At 36.1% G+C, this 21,455-nt stretch overlaps 2 protein-coding genes across 2 annotated transcripts; both read left to right on the top strand.

Annotated features, from left to right (window-relative positions):
* The first annotated feature begins 5,962 nt into the window (after positions 1-5,962).
* LOC133853727 (29 kDa ribonucleoprotein A, chloroplastic) lies at positions 5,963-13,405 on the top strand. Its single transcript, XM_062289749.1, has 4 exons — positions 5,963-6,418; positions 6,581-6,679; positions 10,315-10,605; positions 12,988-13,405. Exons 1-4 carry the CDS (start codon positions 6,029-6,031, stop codon positions 13,099-13,101), a joined length of 894 nt encoding a protein of 297 aa, XP_062145733.1. The 5' UTR covers positions 5,963-6,028; the 3' UTR covers positions 13,102-13,405.
* A 5,637-nt stretch (positions 13,406-19,042) lies between these two features.
* On the top strand, positions 19,043-20,907 carry LOC133853746 (E3 ubiquitin-protein ligase Os04g0590900-like). Its single transcript, XM_062289765.1, has 2 exons — positions 19,043-19,298; positions 19,466-20,907. Exon 2 carries the CDS (start codon positions 19,535-19,537, stop codon positions 20,636-20,638), a length of 1,104 nt encoding a protein of 367 aa, XP_062145749.1. The 5' UTR covers positions 19,043-19,298; positions 19,466-19,534; the 3' UTR covers positions 20,639-20,907.
* The last annotated feature ends 548 nt before the right edge of the window (positions 20,908-21,455 follow it).

The raw sequence follows: 21,455 nt of genomic DNA, 5'->3' as shown, positions 1-21,455 counted from the left end.
TCTACAACTTTTATGTTTTGCGTTTTGAGAGATACCGAATGAATCAAGGTCAAAATCGGGCTTAAAGTTGACGTTCTGATGTGGATTGGATGCGATTTATTTTAGAAAGTTTTCAGATATGGAAATTTCTTTACTTTGAGCCTTTTCATAATCATCCAATCAATTCTAGCCAAGCCAAGCAAATAAATGAAAAGTTAAAGCAAAAGGAAGGAAATGAGAGAAAAGATGCATGCAGGACCATGGAATTAAAGAAGAGATTTGTGGGGACCACGTGGAAGAAGACAACATGAAAGGAGCATCTCTTTCATGTTTAATATTTTCCTTAATTAGTCAAGATTTGGGTAGTGTTATTTTAGGATAGTATTTGGAATATATTTCATTAGGAGATTTCCTAGGCTTCTAGCATATGGGATGAAACGTGTATAAAAGGGGGGAACCTTCTACCTTACAAAACACATCTCCAATCTTCTATCTTCCATCTTCTCCCCTCTTCTCTAAGTTTTAGTCATGGCCCTGCGTGGCTAAACTTTCATAATTGGTCGAAGGAAACGGAAGCCTCGGAATCAATAAAACTGTGAGATCTAATTTGTTTTTATTGCTTGATTTATGCTTTGAGTATCAGATGTTCTTCTATACTTATTTTCATGATTGTCTCGTTTAATTGCTAGGAGTACTACTAGTTTATTATTCGTTACAATCTATTGCTAGGTTGGATATCAAATCCGTAATTGTTTGATCCCTCCAATCTGTGAAGCAACTAAGATTTAATGATTTGCCGCGTCTAAGCAATTATTAAATCTTAGGAAGAACATCCGACGAAATTAAATGCAACCGCGTGGCTTGTGTTGTTTCGCTTCATCGATCTCTCTAATTCTTAAGGCTGCTACTAGATTAAACCTATAGCGCGTGTCTTGGGTTGTTTAGTAGTTAGGGTTAATTAGAGCGCGTCTAATTCTAATTAACTACTACTAAGGAGAGATAAGAAAACAGTTCCAACGATGAATATTCAAAACATGAATTGATATATATTTGCATCGATGATCAGTTGTAAAATTCCGATGGTGGAAGTTGACTTAGACCAATATTTTCTTACTTGATTGATATTTTAAATTGTTTTTTTGTTATTTTTCTTAAAATTATTTTCATACTCAAAACCCCCCATCCTTGTTCACGTAGCATAAAATTCGGCTAATTATTCTCTGTGGGATCGACCCTTACTTGCACTACTACATTTATATTTTTAGAAGTAAGGTTTTATTTTTGGGTGCTCGCGACAGCACGCCAGCCACCATATGAAGAACCACGTCCCCTGCTATATGATTGAGTACCTTTGCCTCTAGGTGCAGGGCTGCGGGCAGACAGGTTGGCTAAAGAATGAGAAATATCAGGAGATGGTTGGTTGTGTTCCAGACGCATCTCATAGGTGAGAAGATGACCATAGATGGCATCTATGGATAGTGAATCCACTCTTGTGGTGATTGCAGTGACAAAAGGGTCATATTCTATACCCAAACCTGCAAGCAAGAAAGAAATTGATTGAAATTCAGTGATAGGTTGTCCAACTACTACCAACGTATCACTAAGGTTCTTGAGTTGCTGAAAGTATTCTGCAATGGAAGTGCTCCCTTTCTTCATAGTTGCTAATTGGAAAAGCACTTGCATGACACAAGCTGAATTCTCTGCCTTTAACATTTTTTCAAGTGATATCAAGAGCTCTTGAGATGTTTTACAACCAATGATATTGGAGATGACTAATTCCGAGAGAGTTGTGACCAATAGACTGAGAACTATTTGGTCTTGTTGGCACCAAGGTTGATATTCTGGATTAGGGTTGGTTGGTGGTGCTCCATCTGTATTAGATGTATTTGGAATGGTTTTGGACGGTGGGATGGTATCATCAACAAAACAATAGATGTTGTTGCCGAGAAGGTATGGATAAATGGCCATTTTCCATACTGAGTAGTTCTTGTTGGTGAGCTTGACAAAATTATGCAAGTTGGAGACAATTACTAGAGAGACAGTATTTGAGGTTGACATGATGAGCTTTGGATAGTGGAAAAGACGTTTAGTCTTGAAAAGGCTCTGATACCATAATTGAGTAAAACAATACAAGAGGTTTAATGTAACTTGATTTACTGCATGCCCATCTTTGTGGGTTCTCATTAACATATATAGTAAATACAAGATGAGTTTGTTATACAAGATATGTTTTGTTTCAATGTTGTTTACAGAAGATCTAAGTGGTTACAAAAGATAAAGTATACAATCAGATATTTGAATTCAAATGTGTTTCTAGATTCTTGGTGTCATTTGAATTTGAATGAGATTTATTGTTAGCTACGACAGAGGAAAAATGTTAGAAACGGAGAAGCTATTTTATTTTTATTTTTGCTTCTCTATTTCAAGTCTTCCTGTCCTCCTTCACAAATTGCAGACTGAGTGCATAGATTTCTTCTACTGTAAGTTCTATACATTTTTCTAAGTTTTTTGTAAACTGTCTATCCATTTTTTACTTACCAAAAGCAAATGCCTATCCAATTATTTTTTTAAGTTATTTTTCCCGTTATATATCTATTGAAATGCCTATATCTCTGCACATAAATCATATCAAATTTTATGGCTTAAGCTTGGAATTATAAATACAACATCTAAACTACAAAGACGATGCTATTGGTCTAGCATCAGCGGAGACCTGGGAGTGTCGCCGCTGATGAAGGATCATTAGCGGCAACTTAGAGTAGCCTGGATCATCAGCGGTGACATTCTGAGGTCGCCGCTGATGCTCAATAATTAGCGGCAATAAATAGTCGTTGCTAATGATCTAGTGTACATTTGCGGCCACTAATAGCGCCAACACCAAAGTCATCACTATTGGTCTATCAATAGCGGCAACATCTAAATGTCGCCGCTAATAAGTGATCTTTAGTGGCGACTTTGGTGTCGCTGCTAAAAATTTGGCCGCTAATGTGCACATTTCTTGTAATGAGTGTGAGCCCGACCCATTTTTCTTTGAAAAATTCCTCTAACTAGTACTTACTAAATAGCTATCACCATGTAGGGTTCTTACAAAAATGATTTGTTTGTAAAATGTCATAGCCGTTTTGCAAATCACGAAAAAGGGGTTGTTTATACATAAAAATAAAATCAAACTTACTTTCATATGCATTTTCTTTACTATGTATGTATATAGCTTCACATTCCAAAATATGGTGCAATAAAATGATTGATATCGTGTTAATGGAAAGCATCATTTTAAACGTCAGTCAATACATATCATATCTTATGCATATTTTACGTAATTACATATACCAACATATTTATTCATTGCATTTTCACATTATCGCATAAGTTAAGTGTATACTTCTACTTAATTGTCGAACTGTTCTAAGTATATACCTCCACTTAACCGTTAAGTTGCTAGTCTACTAACTTCGAGGTGTTAAGTGTATAACTACACTTAGCCGTTAGGTTGATTCTGTTTTTTTTTTTTCTTTTTCTTTTTCTATTTCCTCATTCCTAACTTTAAGGTTTAAAGTGCATGTATAAGTCCACTTAACCATCTGTATCCATTTTTACAGCCTTTTTCACAAAGTCAAACTTTTCACAAATCCTGTTTTCATTCCAAAACTTTTTTCTTTTTTAAAACCATTTTCTTTCGACTCATTTTGTCATTAAACACATGTAAATCATATCATATTAATATTGTTTCACACACACATACGCGATTAATCAATTGAGTGAATAAACATTAGGATTATATTTCACAGGTCTCATTCACTCTTCTTTTTCTTCAAAATACTTAGCAAAGTGAGAGAGAAAAAAAAAAGAAAAAGAAAAGTTGTTGTCTTGTGGACAGTTTTCAAAATATTAAAATTGTGATACACTTTGATTATGAAAGTTAAGTCCTACTTTACGTGGGTAGACTTGAAATCTCATACACATTATAAACTAGGTGAGACTGAGTTATATTACTAACTCTATAAAATTTTAATTGTAATTTCGGTTTGTCATTTTAGATTAATGCAAATATAGCTAGTATTTTTTTTAAAAAAGGTATCATAGTCAATCTGGTAATGTCACATTGCATTGGGATGTGCAATATGAACCTTAATGAAGATGTTAGCATCCACTGTGGGGCTGTCAAACAATTTTGATAGCTCCTATGAGGGCGCCAAGTAGATCTAGCGGCCATCACAAGAACCACTAGACATTAGCGATTACATTTGGGTCACCAAGAGCAATTTGGTGGCCACCGCAAGGCCACTAGGCGAATTTGGCAGCCACTGTAGCCAGGGGTGCTAGAAGAGCCTAGCTGCTCGGGAATTCGGCTTGTTTAAACTCAATTCAGTCTCGGTTTTAAAAATAAATGAGTCATTCGTGAACAAAATAATCTACTCATATATTAAATGAGACATACTCGTATAAACTTGGCTCAGCTCGGACAAAGTTTGTGAGCTAAGCTTGCATAAGTTTGATTCAACTCGTTCGAGTCGAATTGTTAGCTCGCTTGTGTGTGTCTATGTGTCTATATATATATATATATATAAAATTACAAATATAAGATTTTATAATTGTTGTGTTCAAATATTAACATTGTTGGGAATAATCCCACTCAGGTCGGCCCATCCTTAGAACCATGGGCATTCGGGTCAGTACTAGCCCGAGAAGGATTGAGTCGATTGATAATAGAACTCCTGGAATAGTCCTATCCCAGGATATAAATATTAAGCAGCCAAGGCTCGAGACAAGCATGTCCTGGGAACTCAAGAGTAACTTGTGAAAAGCCATGGAAAAACTAAGATCCCGAGATATCCGAAAATGTTCTGAAATTGCTTGAACCCACGTTCCCGAGACATGAAGACCCACATTTCGGATACATGGAGACCCCACGATCAAAGAATTAGTTTCCTTCATGTCCGGGGGAAATTGATTCAGGTCTTTACTATAAATACATGCAAACACTCAGGTATTCTCTAAGCTAAAATTATAGTGATTAATTAAGGCATATATACACCTTATTCCAAAAGATTGAATTTTTGAGAATTAAGCAGACTTTCTCTATCATAAGCTAACTCAGGCATCAGAGTGAGACACCCGGAAGGGTCTCTTAGGTTTGCTAATTTTGCAGGATTCTTGGAAAAGACTGAAGAACTTAGAAGCATGAGCCGTGTTCACCCTATACCGGAAACTATACCAACAAACATAGTAAGCATAATAATATGTAATACTACAAACGTTTTATTTAGAAAATGAAATATAAATCAAAGTTAAAATTGTATTGAATTTTAATATTTTTTTTTTGAAGTAAAAGATATTATAAAACTCCAATTGAACTTGAGCCGCTCAAGCTCGATTGGAAGCCCAGATTGTTAAGCTAGCCGAGCTTGGGCCAAACTCAAATTTGACTAGGCTCTTAGCAAGCTGAATTTGAACAACCCTTCAAAACTCGATTCGAGCACGATCCCCTATTATATGTATTCGAGCCGAATCTGGTTGTCCCAAGCTTAGCTTGACTCAGCCCAAATACAACCCTAACTATAAGGGTTGCTAGAAGTAGTTTTAGTGGCAATCGCAGTGGCAGCCACCACCATAAGGCAGGCAGGCTACGAAGCTAGCATGAACTATCTTGAACTTGCTAACCTTCATATTTGAAAAAATAAGTATGTGCTTAAGAGATATGTTATTTACGTACATTTTGTACATAAATTATACACAAAATGCATTTTTGGTGCGTGTTTTATTTTATTATTATTTTTTTTAAGAAAAAAAAAAGCCAAAAAGCATTGTGTGTATAATTTGTGTACAAATAATATATCTCATGTGGTTAATTATTTTTTTAAGAATTATTTTGTGTTTTATTTTTAGTTTTTTTAAAGAAATTGTATTTGTTTCGAAAAGTATTCTAGTGGCGAGCGTTACTTCTAAAAATCGTTCGAATAACTACTGAGTGTTTGAATAGAAAAACAATTTCCTAAAATTTTGCTAAACATTTTCAATTATCGTTTCTTCTCTTTCTCACTGGAAAGCAATGGCGGCAATAGAAGCTGCAGTTTCTATCTTCTCAGTCTACTCTTCTTCTTCTTCTTCTTCTTCTTCCTCCTCCTCCTCCTCCTCCTCTAAATTCCCCTTAACCCCTAAACAATTACCCTCCATAAAGGTCCATGTTTCCAGTTCCGTCCCTTATCTTTTTCGCAGTTTCACTTTTCCTCCTCCCACCCTCGTTCTGAACAACCGCACAACAAGCCCGTACTTTAAACTATGCTCTGCGCTGCAGGAGGCTGTGGTAGAAGAAAAACCAGAGCAAACCCAGAACCCAAACCCCAAAAGAAAGCTCTACGTGTTCAATCTTCCCTGGTCTCTCTCTGTTGTGGACATCAAGAACCTCTTTGGCGAATGCGGAACTGTCGAAGACGTTGAGGTTCTTTTTCTTATTTCATTTAAATGCAATTTTTAATAACGGGTTTTTACAATTATGTAAATTTGAGTAATGGGCTTGAATATTTTGTAGTTTGGGTTATGGATTTTGATTGCTATGTAATTTTGTGTAATGGGTTTCCATCATACGTATTGGAAAATTTAGATAATAAAGCAGAAAGATGGGAAGCACAGAGGCTTTGCGTTCGTGACATTGGCGTCTGCTGAAGAAGCTCAGGCTGTTATTGATAAATTTGACTCTCAAGTAAGTTGTTTTGGTATTATTTCATCTATATATGCTGTTTAATCGTATATAATGTTGTATAGTTTATATGTGTAGATTTCTGAATTAATTGGTTTCCTGTAGAAGCTGTTTTGGCATTTGATTTTTAAAATGCTTGATATATGTTCTCAAATGTATGTTCATTACTTTGACTTTATGTTGGTTCCTTTCATCTGCTTAAATGACTTTCTGTTAATGGTAGCTCTGGAAGTGTGGTTAACACCATGAAGTTTTTTTTTTTTTTTTTCTTGGATATATTTGGTTCAATTTTTCAGTTCAATTGCATTTTCTAGGGGAGTTTTTGGGCAATGAGAGGAATATTAATTCCTAAAGAATATGCTCACCTCAATAAATTACAGCCAAAAAAACAAAAAAAAAAAGACATGAACATAAGTTCCAATCCCAAAATTTGGGGTTGCTACATGAATACCTTTTGGCCATTAGAATTTACTCGGGACATTCTCTTTATTAGACCACAGTCTTTTAGTTGTTTATTTATCTTTTAATTTTTTCGTCTTTGTTGGGCCTTCATCTAGTCCTTGCAGTGCTTTTTACTTGAATCAGATTGCCCTGCTCACTGCAGGCTATCATCCCCGTTGATCATGACCTAAAAAATTTAGGAAAAATATGTCACCATCCTCTCATGCTTTCGCTCTTTTTGACGTTGAGACTCTGGTTTACAATTTCATGACATTAAGTGTAACAAACTTAGGCTCAGGTTTCCAATTTTTCGACATTACTCAGCCTCAGGCTTCCAATTTGTCGACATCAAGTGTAACAACTCAGGAAAAACGTTAGCCATATTTGGGCTATAACTCCAAAGAGACTAGTCAAGTTATAATTAGAGCTCCTTAAAATCACTTATAAAGTATAATTTCACTTAGCAAAGAACCAATGTGGGACTTAGCATTCATGAATATGTTTGTAATATGTTAGGGAGATTGATACATTGGAGAGTCTTTTAGTGAGACCATAATATAGCATGTTTGGATACCACTCAGCCTACAAGCTTAAAAGCATGTTTGTGATTGCATTAAGAAGCTTAAAAAATACTTTTAGTACCTAAAAAGCTGTGCCAAACAATAAGTTGGGACGTTTGGTAAATAAATCCAAAAGTTCTTCTTTGACCTTTTTTATAAAAATGGCCAAAACACACTTTTGGGAAAAGCTTAAAAAAGAAGATTTTTTGCTTTAAAAGCTATATTTCCCAACGCAATCCCAAATAAGTTATAAGCTTATGGGTTTGGACTCAACTATGCTATATTAACCATTCACCCTTGTGACTTTTGCAATGTGAGACTCAATCTTTTTACATTCACATGTGTATACTCAATAATCTCCCCCTCACGTGTGAGTTTAAAACTACATTGCTACACTCTCCCTCAAGCGGATGCTTCTATCAATCTTATAGGCCATCTCTAGAATCACTTGTGTGCTATGTGGGTTTGTTTGTGCGATGAACATTTTTCCCTTGCTCTAGGAACTCTCGTCAATGCCTACATCTTGCACATTTGTCCCTCCCTCAAGAACCCTTATTTGTGTTTGCACCACTCTACCATACAACACACTACCATAAGTTTTAATATTACTTGTTAGGGAGATTGACATCTTGGGAAGTCTTTTAGTAAGACCATAATGCAGCATGCTGGGATACCACTCCATCCAAAAGCTTAAGCTTATGGGTTTGGGCGCAACTATACTATATTTGCCACTCACACTTGTGTCACTTCTTTCCAATATGGAACTTAAAAGTTTTACACTCAGACGTGTATACTCAGCATAATGCACCCATTCAATGTGGGCAATCCACCCACCCAACATGGGACTAATTTGTTGGGGTATCACAATTAACCTCACTCAAATCCCTAATGCACTCATTCGGGCCCACATCATGCAATACCTCAGTGCTACTTGGTGTTATTAGGTTGCTCTAATGCTATTTGTAATGACCTAGGAAAAACGCTTGTCATCTCTGTGCTATCATTCTAAAAAGACTACTCAAGTTACACTTAAAGCTTCTTAGAATCACTTATAAAGCCTAGTCTCACTTAGTAAAGAACCAATGTGAGATTTAACACTCATGAGCACCTTTGTAATCCACTCACTCAATGTGGGCAATTCATCTTCTCAATGTGGGACTAACTTTCTAGGTTGTCACAATCTCCCCCACTCAAATATCTGACATCCTCATCATGATTCATATCATGCAGTGCCTCAGCTCCACATGGTGTTAATATGTTGTTTTGATACCATTTGTAACAACTTAGTGAAAGCGTTAGCTACACCTGCACTATCACTTCAAAATGACTAGATAAGTTACAATTAGAACTTCCTAAAATCACTTATAACGCCGAATCTCATTAAATAAAAAGTCACTATGTGACTTAACACTTATGAGCACCTTTATAATCCAGCCACTCAATGTGGGTATTCTACCCATCCAATATGAAATTAACTTTCTGGAGTGTCACATGAAGACCCGAGCTTGGAATCATTTTGATGACAGTCTTTTAGTTGTTTATTTATCTATAATTTTTCCTAGTCTTTATTGGGTCGTCTTCTTGTCCTTGTAATGCTTTTTACTTGAATCATATTGCCCTGCTCACTGCAGTTTATCATCCTAGTTGCTCATCGCCTATAAAATTTGGGAAAATTATGTCATCCTCCCTGCATGTGTTTTTTTTTTTTTTTTTTGTGACTTTCTTTTTTCTGTTTGACATTGAAACTCTGGATTGCAATTTGATGGCACTAAGACCTGAGCTTGGGAGCTATTGGGGGGGGGGGGGTTAGGCCGGCCATTGACCCAACCACAGGCGTGGCAAGGTAGCACCCAATCATCACTGGACGGTTATGCCCAACCCATGGTTGGGTCATGCCTAGCCGTGGTTGGTCTGTTACCTAGGCACAACTGGGTTGTTAGCGCTCAGTTATGGCTGGACGGTCATACCTAGTTATGGTTGGGCTGTCACCCAGTCATAGGCCGGCCATGGTGTACAAAGATATCAGATTGAAGTGATCTGAAACAAGGGTCTTAATGTCATCAAATTGAAAACCGGGATCTCAATGTCAAAAAAGGGTGAAGGCACAAGGAGATATTAACATAATTTCCCTAGAATTTAATGTTACGAAGTTTTATATTCTGATGTCGAAAAAGGGTAAGAAGTTTCATCAAATTGGAACTTGGGATCTCAATGTCAAAAAAGGCTGAAGGCACGAGAAGATAGTAACATATAATTCCCCTAAAATTTAATGGTAAGAAGTTTTATACTCGGAGGGTTTTGTGTGGAATGATTGAGATATTTAAAGGACATTGTTACATTGAAGTGGCACAGGTACCGATCAGTTGAACACCTTGTTGCTGGCCATATCAATGTATTTCATTTATTTTGGCATTGTTGGGGGATTTTTTTTTTTAAAAAATATTCTCTGTACATTAACTTAAATGTGCTAGTCAATGATTAAATTAAATGTTGAGGTCTTTAAATCATATTTGCCAATATCCAACATTCTTGGGGTTGATGCTCATCAAGACTGAAACTGTGTCAATTACAATGTTTCCTATCCAATATTACTTGCACCTGGGAACATATGTATTGACTCAAGCTTTTCTGGTGCAGGAAATATCGGGTCGGGTAGTAAGGATAGAGTTCGCAAAGAGATTCAAGAAACCTTCTCCTCCACGTCCTCAAGATTCCCCTGCTGGAGAGACACGTCATAAGCTTTATGTGTCAAATCTTGCTTGGAAAGTAAGATCTACCCATCTCAGAGAATTTGTTTCTGAAAATTTCAAACCAGTTTCGGCCAGGGTTGTCTTTGATGCCCCTTTGGGGAGATCTGCTGGTTATGGCTTTGTTTCTTTTGCTACAAGGGAGGAGGCAGAGGCTGTGATTTCTGCTTTGGATGGGAAGGTAAAAAAAAAAAATAGTTATCTTGTTGGCTTTCCTTTTATGTTGATCTTGGATGATACATTCCTTTAACTGGGTGAATAGTTTGTGGTTTGTTTCATTAATTGGGTAATATTAATTCGTACTGTGGCTTTGTGGTTTATACCTATACAGAATAATTTTTACCCTAACTTTCTCTTTAGCACTTTGGGTTTATGTAAATCTCAATGGATTTTATTCCTACATTGGTTGGGTTTGGGACTTCTTACGGGTTGTTGTACTGGTTGGGTTTGATGCTTGAATGTAATATTAAAGCCCAGTTTCTTTACTATTGGACTCATGTGCCAAGATGGTTTGTCTTTGTTTTTGGTTTCATTGCTATCAGGCTATTTACCTCTGTTTCTATTTCAGTTGAACGGATGGGAGATGGGTGGTTAAGAAATCCCAAATTGGTTAGGTTTGGTACTTGCTATGGGTGGGTTTATATAGTGGTTGGGCCTCTCCACCAACAAACTTAAGTTTATAGTTGCTATGCCTCAACAGCATGTTTATGCCTTTCTCTTTGGTGGTTGTAATTTTTTTTTTTTTTTTGGGGGTGTGTGTGTGTGTGTGTGGGGTGGGGGATTCACAAATTAATAGCTCATTTTTTCTTTTCTTTTTTCAATAAGAGAAAGAGCTTAAAGAGGGTCCATTGTAGAACTTGTACTTCTCTGTGATGTACGTTTATTAAAAATGAGTTTTTAAGTTTATATTTGAGGTTATTTGAAAAGTTGATATTTATGTTACAGTCTTTGAATTAATAACAGGTTTGAAAAGGGTTCTAATTACTAATTTATGCTTACTTTTAACCATCATGGTGTTTGATTTGTGTGCACTGGACTCCATCTCATCTTTCAGTTGGGGCCATAGGTTTAGTTTCTTGCTTTCCTATCTGCTTGCTTCCATGTACATGTTCTCCCGTTGCATGGGAAAACTGGGTTGAAGAGAACTCCCAAGTCTTCCAAGTCTTTGACTGTCTAGTGGGCTAAATGAGTATGTGGGAGAGGGTAGGGTAGGGAGGGTCAACAATTTTATCGTCCACATATCCATGTATTCATGTTCATTGTAAATAACACAGACATGCTTAGCCTCAGCTTTGTTAGTTCCCTTCTGCTTCCATAAACAAAGTCAGAGCGTAGAGAGGGACAATGATAGAACTTGTACTTCTCGGTGATGGAGGTTTATCAGGTTTTTGTTTGAAGTAATAATGTTTTTGTTGGGGTCTATGGATTAGTGGCTGGTTTGTAGAGGGTTCCACTTACTAGTGTAAGCTTAGTTTTAACATAACGGTGCTTAATTTGTGTGCTTGTGGGAACTTGACTCCATCACTTCTTTCAGTTGGGGCTGTAGGTTTAGTTCTCTTGATTTCCTGTCTGCTTACTTCCATGTAACTGTTCTCCCTTTGCTTGGGAAAACTGGGTGGAGGAAAACAACCAAGTTTGCTGACTATCTAAGAGCATTTCCAACAGGATAGGCAAATACCTCATAAAAGTCAAATTTGACTATTATGAGTCATTTTTTGTATCTAGTAGAATAGGCATAATATAATTTTTCCTTCTAGTGTGAATAGTAAATAGGCAGAATAGCCTATTCACTATTCACACTACAAGCAGGTTTTTATTATTTTCTTTCTCTTCCTTTCATTCTTTCACACACACTCTCTCTCTCTCTTTCTTTCACTCTCTTCCATACAAAATAATATTTAAAGAAAATATAGAATAAAATAGAGAATCTGTTGGAAAGAATATAGAAAAAACAGTAGTTAAAGTAGAGAGTTGTACTTTTTCAATAGCTACTTTGGGTATTATTGCTGGAGATGCACTAATGGAAGGGGGAGGGAGGCTCAACGCTCAACAATTCTATCGTACACACATCCATATATTCATATCCCTGTTAAATTACTCTGACATAATTACCCTCAGCTTTGTTGATTCCTATTTTTATCCTTGAACAAAGTCAACAATTATATCATCCATGTGTACTCATATTCCTGGTAAATATACAGAAATGCTTGCCCTCAGCTTTGTTGCTCCACGTGTTTTTTCTTGGCTTGGCCTATTACGTTGAAGAACATCTTTCGACTAGTGATGAGAGAGAGAGAGAGAGAGATTTTATTTGTCATCTCACCATTATGTGTATTTTCTGCTGAGTTATGTTCCCATATACACATAGATGCACACAGAGTACCACAAACTCACACTAAGCTACCTGGCCACCCTCCCCAGCACATGCATATCTTTGCATGTGAGCCTGGAATTCTAGCCAGTTTCAGTTAGATATGTCAGATGGTATTGTATGCAATTATTGACTACTAGCTCATATCTGATTGAGGAGAAATAAATGATTCTTTCATTACTCTTTTTGCAGGAACTGATGGGCAGACCACTTCGTCTGAAATTCAGTCAAACAAATGATGATGAAGCTGGAAGTGAAAAGGAAGAAGACTTATCCAAGGTTCAACTGGAGGGGGATGTAGCATAGCCATTCTTGGTAATCTTGATCCTCGGTTGCTGATTAAGAGTAATCTGGTAGAAGCTGGATTTTTTTACCTCAACTGCCATGAAAGTGATGGAAGTTCTTCCCTTCTGTCTGTAAATTTTTGCATTCATTATTCTTTTCCTTTTTAATTTTACGAGTACTGTAGACTAACAGTTACTTTCTCTCATGTATCTTCTTGATTATGTAATGTTGCTGATATACATGTTAGCTGTCTTATTTCAGATTTACAGGTTGAAATTTATTTTGTGTATTATGAAGAAATCCCTTTTCTGGCGTTGCATTTTGACATCATTCTTTTGAGCAACTTTTGCTGCCATGAGTTTAGATGCTTTCCCACTCTCTTTTGCACATTGTACTTGTTGAACTTTCACTGTGCCCTTAACTGAGCATTTAAAATGCTCTGTGGAGGCTCATGCTTCCAATCCACGAACTTCTGCCGTCAACATTAAAGAGGAGAAAGACTAGAAGTAGAACTAGGAAGCTGCTATCTTAATTGGGTTCTCCTGAAGAAGTTTCATGTGAGCTGTGGAACATAAGGCCTGTTGTAATTGTTGGAGAGGGATTCTGGGGTAAACTAAGTTGTTTGAAATGGGTAACAGCTTTCTCTGATAGGATGTCATAGAAGCAATAGTGCTTGTTTTTGGGATCCAAAATGCATATGAAGTGAGGGCGACAAAGAAAATCTAATGATTTGCTGAGAACAATCTTTGTTTTCTTGATCCGGATGATATGTCAACGCATCCACAGAAGAGGAAATCACTATTTCATTATATGCATTTTATGTGACTCTAGCCTAGTTGTTAGTATAATGTGTATTCTTGATTGAAACAAGTAGATATTTTGATAAATGTCACTATGCCAGCTCTATATATCTCAATAGGATGGCAATCATTTGTTTTACTATATTATATTTTTAGAAGTTTTTCACTGCCTTAGAAAAGTATGTTCATACTGATAAGAATGACTATTTCTGCCCTTTCTGTTCTTTATCTTGAACTCTAATTGCAGTCAAATCTATCTTAGGGACACCTCTCCTCTTGAAACATCATTGCTTTTGTCGTACTGATGTTCTTCTGATTATGTTTTTGTGTGGAGTTCAAAAATTAACCCCAAATTTTTTTTACAGCAAATCTCTGCATTGTATCGGACGTGACTAAGCATTTATACAACTTATTTCTCGGTAATACCAGCCTACGTTGCTTTTCAAAAATTTACCCCAAAATCTTTTTTACAGCACATCTCTGCATTGTACTGGACGTAACTAAGCATTTATGTAACTTATTCCTTGGTAAGACCAGGCTGTGTTGTTTTTCAAAAATTAGTCCCAAAATCTTTTCACAACACATCCCTGCATGGTACTGGACGTGACTAAGCATGTACGCAACTTATTCCTTGATAAGACCGGCATGTATTGCTTTTCAAAAATTAACCTCAAAATTTTTTCACAACATATCTCTGCATTGTATTAGACGTGACTAGGCATTTATGCAACTTATTCCTTGGTAAGACCAGCCCGTGTTGCTTTTAAAAAATTAACCCCAAAATCTTTTCACAGCACATCTTTGCATTGTATTAGACTTGGACTAAGCATTTATGTAACTTATTTCTCGGTAAGACCATCCTGGGTAATCTTGGAATTTATCTTTGCATTAGCACAGTATAATCTTGTGCATCTCTGCATGTCTTTGAGTTCAAATATGTGGTGCAAGCAAATGGCTAACCCAGTAGTATACGAGCCTTTTGTATCCTCAAAAGGCCAAACCACTACATGTTTGTATCAAAATGATTAAAAAAAATATATTTTTAATTATTATTTTTATATATAAGTAATAAGTCAATCTTATTAAAAGCGTAAGGCACTCATTAGTACACCGGGAGCATACAAAAGGAAACGTTTAACTAAAAAATCATTAAAGCTAAATAAAAAAGGGGACACATAAGCCGTAGTCCAAATATATAAAGCGTGGTAAAAGGAGGATAAAATCTTCTCTGGGGTCTTCTCCCATTCCTCAAAACTCCAACTATTTCTTTCCCTCCATAAGCGCCAAAAGAGGCATGTAGACGCCATTTTTCATACTGTAACACTCATCAGCCTACCCGAAGACTACCGACAAGCAAGCATATCAAAATGATTCAAAAAGTAACAAGATTGCTTATGTAATGATTAATTTGGATCTTAAATCTTCATTTTGTACTGATACTTTCAAGCATAATTACCCTTGCACATACAAATAATCTTTTTCTAGTGAGATGGAATGGCATATTACAAATAACAACGCATCTTTTCTCCCTTTGTGGTTACTTTATTAGAATATTAATTAAATGATTAAATCAATTATTTTTTATTAGCTTAAGCTTTTAAGACAACAGATAATTTAACATGATCTACGTGGGCTTGAAGTTAAACTTTGTTTAAAATGAATCATTCAAACAAGTAGGTCGGAAGAAGAAACTTGCAATCAGATCAGAGTACTAACATTTCATGAACCTCAGGTTGCCAACAGTTACAATTTTTCATCTTTCACTTTGTTGATTGAACTACTTGCCATATATATCTGCTCTAAGTTAACAGCATTAGAACAAAGTTACACAAGATGGTTGGGTTTATTCAACCGGATCTGTTTTCTCACAAACTACTTTCACATTTATATCAATTTTTCAAAAAGTTTTATCAAACGAACCCATATTTTTGTTGCCTTGTTAATAATAACTTTTAGGTGGGTGTTGAGCGATATGTCCTGGGCCACAATATGTGCAGTTGGAATGATGTAACCTATTATAAATGTGTCTTTGGTTTTACATTCTGTTTCTTGGGATATTTCTTGGTTATAGAATGCATATATATATATATGAGAGGGAAAGCTGCTTTGTTAGTATCGGAATTTCTTGGAATTTTCTGTATTAAATCCCCTAAAAATGATAGAGGGGTCAGGGCCCCTCCACTAGGACCATTTCTGGCCACTTACCAGTCAGAGAAAAAGGAAAAAACAAAGAAATTGCTCTACTGTTTAGTCAAGTCTGTTGACCAGGACCACTTCCCCTCCTAAAGGTCTGCCATTTTTAGAATTTATGGGAGTTCATCAAAGTAATAATTTTGGGTTGTTGGGAGGCATAAGTGATAGAATCGTTCTATTTTTCATCTTTGTCTTCCATAGATGTGGATAAATCTTCAGTTTATATAAATGTTTTTAGGTCCCTGAATGATTTTTTGTTGTTTTTTCCCAAAAAATTCATGATGGCTGTTAACTGTAAGTGTGTGATGGTTTAAACTGATATAAGCTGGTAGGTGCTAAACCATTCAAATAAAGCTGATCATGTCTAGATGAGAGTGAATTTCAAATAACTATAAACAATATTGCTTTGGAAGGCTCTAGATTCTCAGTAATTTTTACTTCACGGATTACTAGCAATCTGAACAACAAAATTGCTAAAAATCTCTATTCAGTATAGAATGTATCTATTATGAAACTGAAACTCTATATGTACGATTAACCACAAGACTATACTGTGCTAATGCACAGATAAATTCCTAGCACTTGAACTGTCTCTCACCCAAAAGCTAGATTGTTATATGGTTTCCCGTGAAATGTTACTGATATAATGATATTTAATAAGAGCAATTAGACTACCCCACAAACGAGCTGATTTAGGGCACTTTTTCGAAGGGGACAGAGTTGGGGAGATAAATGTTACTATGGAAAGTAGCAAGTCATGTGAAAGGATGTCATGAGTTGTCTTTGCCTTGTATTTTCCCTACTTACTAAAACCCTTTACCTAGAAAAATTGAGCAGGGGGAGAGACAGGTTGCTAATTTTTAGATATCAGTGGCTGTAAAAGCGGATGCAATCGAATCTTTAGGGATAGTAATCTTCTCTTCTCGCATATAATCCGATTTAAATCTAGATTTTGTTTTCATGTCATTTTGCTTTAATGTACATATTCTATGATTTTTTTTTTTTTTTTTTTTTTTTTTTGTCTAAATCTGCTATCAGTTCACTCAATAGTTGGATTTTGTCCTGAGATGTACTCAAAAGTGTGTTTGAATTTTTGTTTGTTTGTTTGATGAGAAAAGTCAATTTAATATTACATTATTAATTGAGTGGAAAACTTGTGATGAAGAGCTGGTTAAAATGAAGTGCAACAATTGTTTCAATTGGAGATTTTTTATTTTGATGGTAGTGCACTATGTGCCGTTAGGAGCTAGCGAGTTTTTTGTTTGTTTGTTTTGTCGTATTTAATGTTGTATATGGTATTATTATGTCATTTAAAAATTTCAAATGATGCAGCAGTATATATTCACTGTGTAACAACATATATCTCATTAGATCTGTGAAATCAAATCTAGACCATAAAATAGATCATCTCGATTTTAGGGGATCCCAGTCTTGTGATCTTAGGGACTTGGTTTCATCATAAGGAGCCACGAATCCTATGTCGCGGCAAATCATTGCAGAAGAGGGGCAGCCCAAAGGCGAGACAAACAAACATGTTACATGGTAGCTAGCCACAGATTTGTCATTAACCTTCATAATTGTTTAACAACTTTGGTGATTCCTTTTGATTGCAAATCCATATTATTGAAGAAAGGGCATAATTATATTCTTTGTCAACTCAGAAATATGCCCTAAAGCATGTCAAATACGCGTTTAGTTATCTGATGCATTTTATATTTTGGTACCAAGTTAATTATAATTTAAATCACACTCATTCTTTTGGTTGATTGGAATCTTATTCCCCCTCAAAAGGTGGAGTCAAGAGAGGTCAAAGCTAATAACTATTGAGTTAGGGGGATGTTAGCCAAGTAGTGATTAGCAAAAGCACATTAAAGGAAGAGAAAGAAGATTGGTTCAAGTTCTATTGTCAGTTGTTCCCTGTCATACTAAATTGTCTGGGACATTGTAAGAATTGTCTTGGAAATCTACAAGTTAGTAATGTAAAGTAGAAATTAGACTCTTAAGAGACTGTCAGAAGTAAAAAAGGTTTGAGCAAGTGCATGTGCTTGGCTGGTTAGAGAGAGAGAGAGAGAGAATTCTTAACTGACAAATTAGCTTGATTACATATCCTTAAAGTTTTTTACTATAGCTTCACTCTCCCAGAAAGCATGCATCTTGATTGTAGACATGGAGAGGATCCCATTCCTTACTTTTGATGGGATTAGTGTTCCTTGTTATGGGGTTGAGATTAATGGCTGCTTTAGTGTTAATTTAAAACTCATTAAAATGTTACTGTTAGTGCTCTCACTTGCCTAATTGCCAGGAAAAGAGGCAATTGGAGGAGTCTAGCAGAATATATGCTTCCATCAAGCAGAATCTATGGGCCATCATTTAGACATTTACTGATCAGGCTCTAGACATTTGCCCTTTGATGCATTGAGAAGACACAAATGGAGCATTTTCTTGAATAAGAATGTCGTAATGTTCCCAACCTTTCTTCTCTATTTTTTTTTTTAAAAAAAAAAAGAAAAGAAAAGAAAACCTGTTTTACTTTTCCTTTGAACATCTATGACAGAAAGGCTAGCTACTGAAGTCACGTTATTGAAAAAGGCTTATAACAGAACCAAAACCCTAATGATGTCAACACCCTCACAACACATGGTTTTAGCTTTGTTTATAAAGAACAGAATGGAGTCATATTACACCTAACTCGGCAACCCATTTTAGTATAACCATATTCCTTGATAGAAAAATGTTGGTTAAATCTTGTTCACTCAATTTTGGGGGTCATACAGATGCATTTCTTATCAGATTCTTTTTTTGTATCTGCAACTAGCTTGAACAATTAAAAAGGAAAAAGAAATGCATTTATTACTTTAATTAATTGCCCAACTAACAACACCACCTTAGTCAACAAACCATTATCTCCAAAAAAGATAGCCAAATAAAAGAAAAAGAGAAGCACAAGAAAAGAAAAAGAAAAAGAAGAAAAGAGCACCTACACTTCCCTATGTTCTTGTTTTTTTTGCTTTCTATCTTAGCCCCTTTGACACTTTTTCCACCCCCCATCTGGTCTCTTCATAGAAATTTGCGTTATAGGAGCTTTTTCTCCCATTGCTTGTTATTCTTGCCTCCCATCCATAGCTAATCTACAAAACCAGCAGTGTTTTCTATTGCGCTCATATGTTCTGACTATTGTTAGCAAGAAATTCCCACAACCATCCAATCTATATACACTCTCTTCAGGTAATACTTTGTTTATTCCATTTTCATTTCACAATTACAAGCTTGCATTGTTTTGAGGCAGCTACAAAGGTTTTGGGGTTCCAGTTTACAACTGTTTTGAATGATTTCATTCTATATACATGTTTAAGTATCATCTTTTGTACTAAGAATATTCACTTGCTTAGCAGGAAGCAAAAGAAAACCCTGATGTTCAAATTGTTAATAAGTTAAAAATCCTGTTTTCTTGAACATTGGTCATGGCAACTCTAGGTAATCCGAAAGCTTGGATACCATATATCAACAGCAAAGACTGTTCTCAAGGCTTTTGCAACCCATCCTGTCCACAATGGTGTTACATCATTTTCCCTCCTCCACCTCCCTTTGAATTCCCAGAAGACAATTCCAGTACACCAAATTTCTCTCCTCTTGTTATTGCCATCATTGGCATATTGGCAAGTGCTTTCCTTCTTGTAAGTTACTACACACTAATTTCCAAGTATTGTGGCAAAGTGGATTCGGCAACAAGAGAAGTTTATGACAACAATGAAGAATTGGAAGAAAATCACAGCCAGTTGATCCATGAACCATGGCATGCTGCAACTACTGGCTTAGATGAAGCTCTTATAAAGTCTATTACAGTATGCAAGTACAAGAAGGAAGAAGGGTTGGTCGAAGGCATTGATTGCTCTGTTTGTCTCAGTGAGTTTCAAGAAGATGAAAACTTAAGACTTTTGCCAAAGTGTAGTCATGCTTTCCATCTCCCATGCATTGATACATGGCTCAAATCCCACTCGAATTGCCCTCTATGTCGTGCTAATATAGTGTCTTTCAATGCCGCACCACTTCCATTGCCGGCGCCGGTGACAGAAACACCTTCAAGTAATGAAACTTTGCCTGCAGCAACCCAGCAGGGAAATGAAAACGAAGCGGTTGCACAAGACATAGAAAGCTGTGTTAGGCAAGAAGAAATGATGCATGGTGATATTATTCCAAAGAGCCCATTACGCGCTTTTAGTGATCTGGGCAATTCAGAAGACAGAGATACCATAATTGAGATTAGAGATATTGGAGGACTTGAACATATTAGAAGATCGTTTTCCATGGATCTTTCTTGCCAAAGCCGTCTTTCTGTTGCTGATATTTTGTGCATGAATCAAGATGAAGATGTGCTCCAAGTGGTGGAATGCCCTGGAGATGCTGGCTCATCGAAGCAATTAGCAGGAGAAACTGGCAAGTGTAGCCATAAAAACAGGGCCTTGCATTGTGCAATGAGTCCTGTTGCAATGAAGAGATCATTTTCAAGTGGCAGAGTCTTTCTCCCAAGGCATGGGAGAAGACGGAACACTACTATTCCTATCTGAAAAATATGAATTTTAGAAAATTTTGGTGTGAGGATATAGAAATTAGTTATTAATTATCCTATATAGTGTCTATCAGTGTGAGAAATTAATGTACTTCTCTCTAAAATGAGGGATAGATATATCTCAATGTTTTGTTGACCCTTTCAGTTTCAAGATGGTTTCATCAATATGGGTTCATGGTGCAGTCAAAATCAGATACAAATATTCAATGGCTTAAGTATGTCATTTGGAACCAAGTTTTACCACTTGTTCCTATGTTTTGTTGAACATTTGCTATGCTCCTTTTATGTCATGTAGATTATAAGTTCAGTCTACCAGTAGTTCATAGTTCATGTCCCCTGTTTTCCTTCTGCTATACAATATTCTCTCTCTCTCTCTCTCTCTCTCTCCCTCTCAATGCATCAACATGATGGTGACAGAACATGATGCAGTGGATGGAATTTTCTAAATATTTGCCATACTGGGGCCCAAGTGTTAGCTGGGTTGTAGAGAGCGCCATTAATCATTGTGATACATCTTTTCTTGGGCCACCCGATTGTATTTTCACCTGTGGAGTGATTGGAAGATTGAATTTTTGAGTGAACCCATAATTGAAAGAAAAGATAATCAAATAGAAAAATTAAGACAAAGCGGAATAAAGAAAATAAATACGAAGATTTTATGTGATTCGGTCTATGACTTACATTCACACTCCACATGATAAAGCTTTAAGGGCTACATTGTTGTTCTAATTCACTTGATAAACTTACAATACAAAAAACTATTTATAGAGCTACATATGAAATATATATAATCATAATAAAATTCCTTAATTTAA

This window comes from Alnus glutinosa, chromosome 13, assembly GCF_958979055.1.
Source record: "Alnus glutinosa chromosome 13, dhAlnGlut1.1, whole genome shotgun sequence".
In the NCBI taxonomy this organism is placed as follows: Eukaryota; Viridiplantae; Streptophyta; class Magnoliopsida; order Fagales; family Betulaceae; genus Alnus; species Alnus glutinosa.
This window is presented reverse-complemented; position numbering and strand designations above follow the sequence as displayed.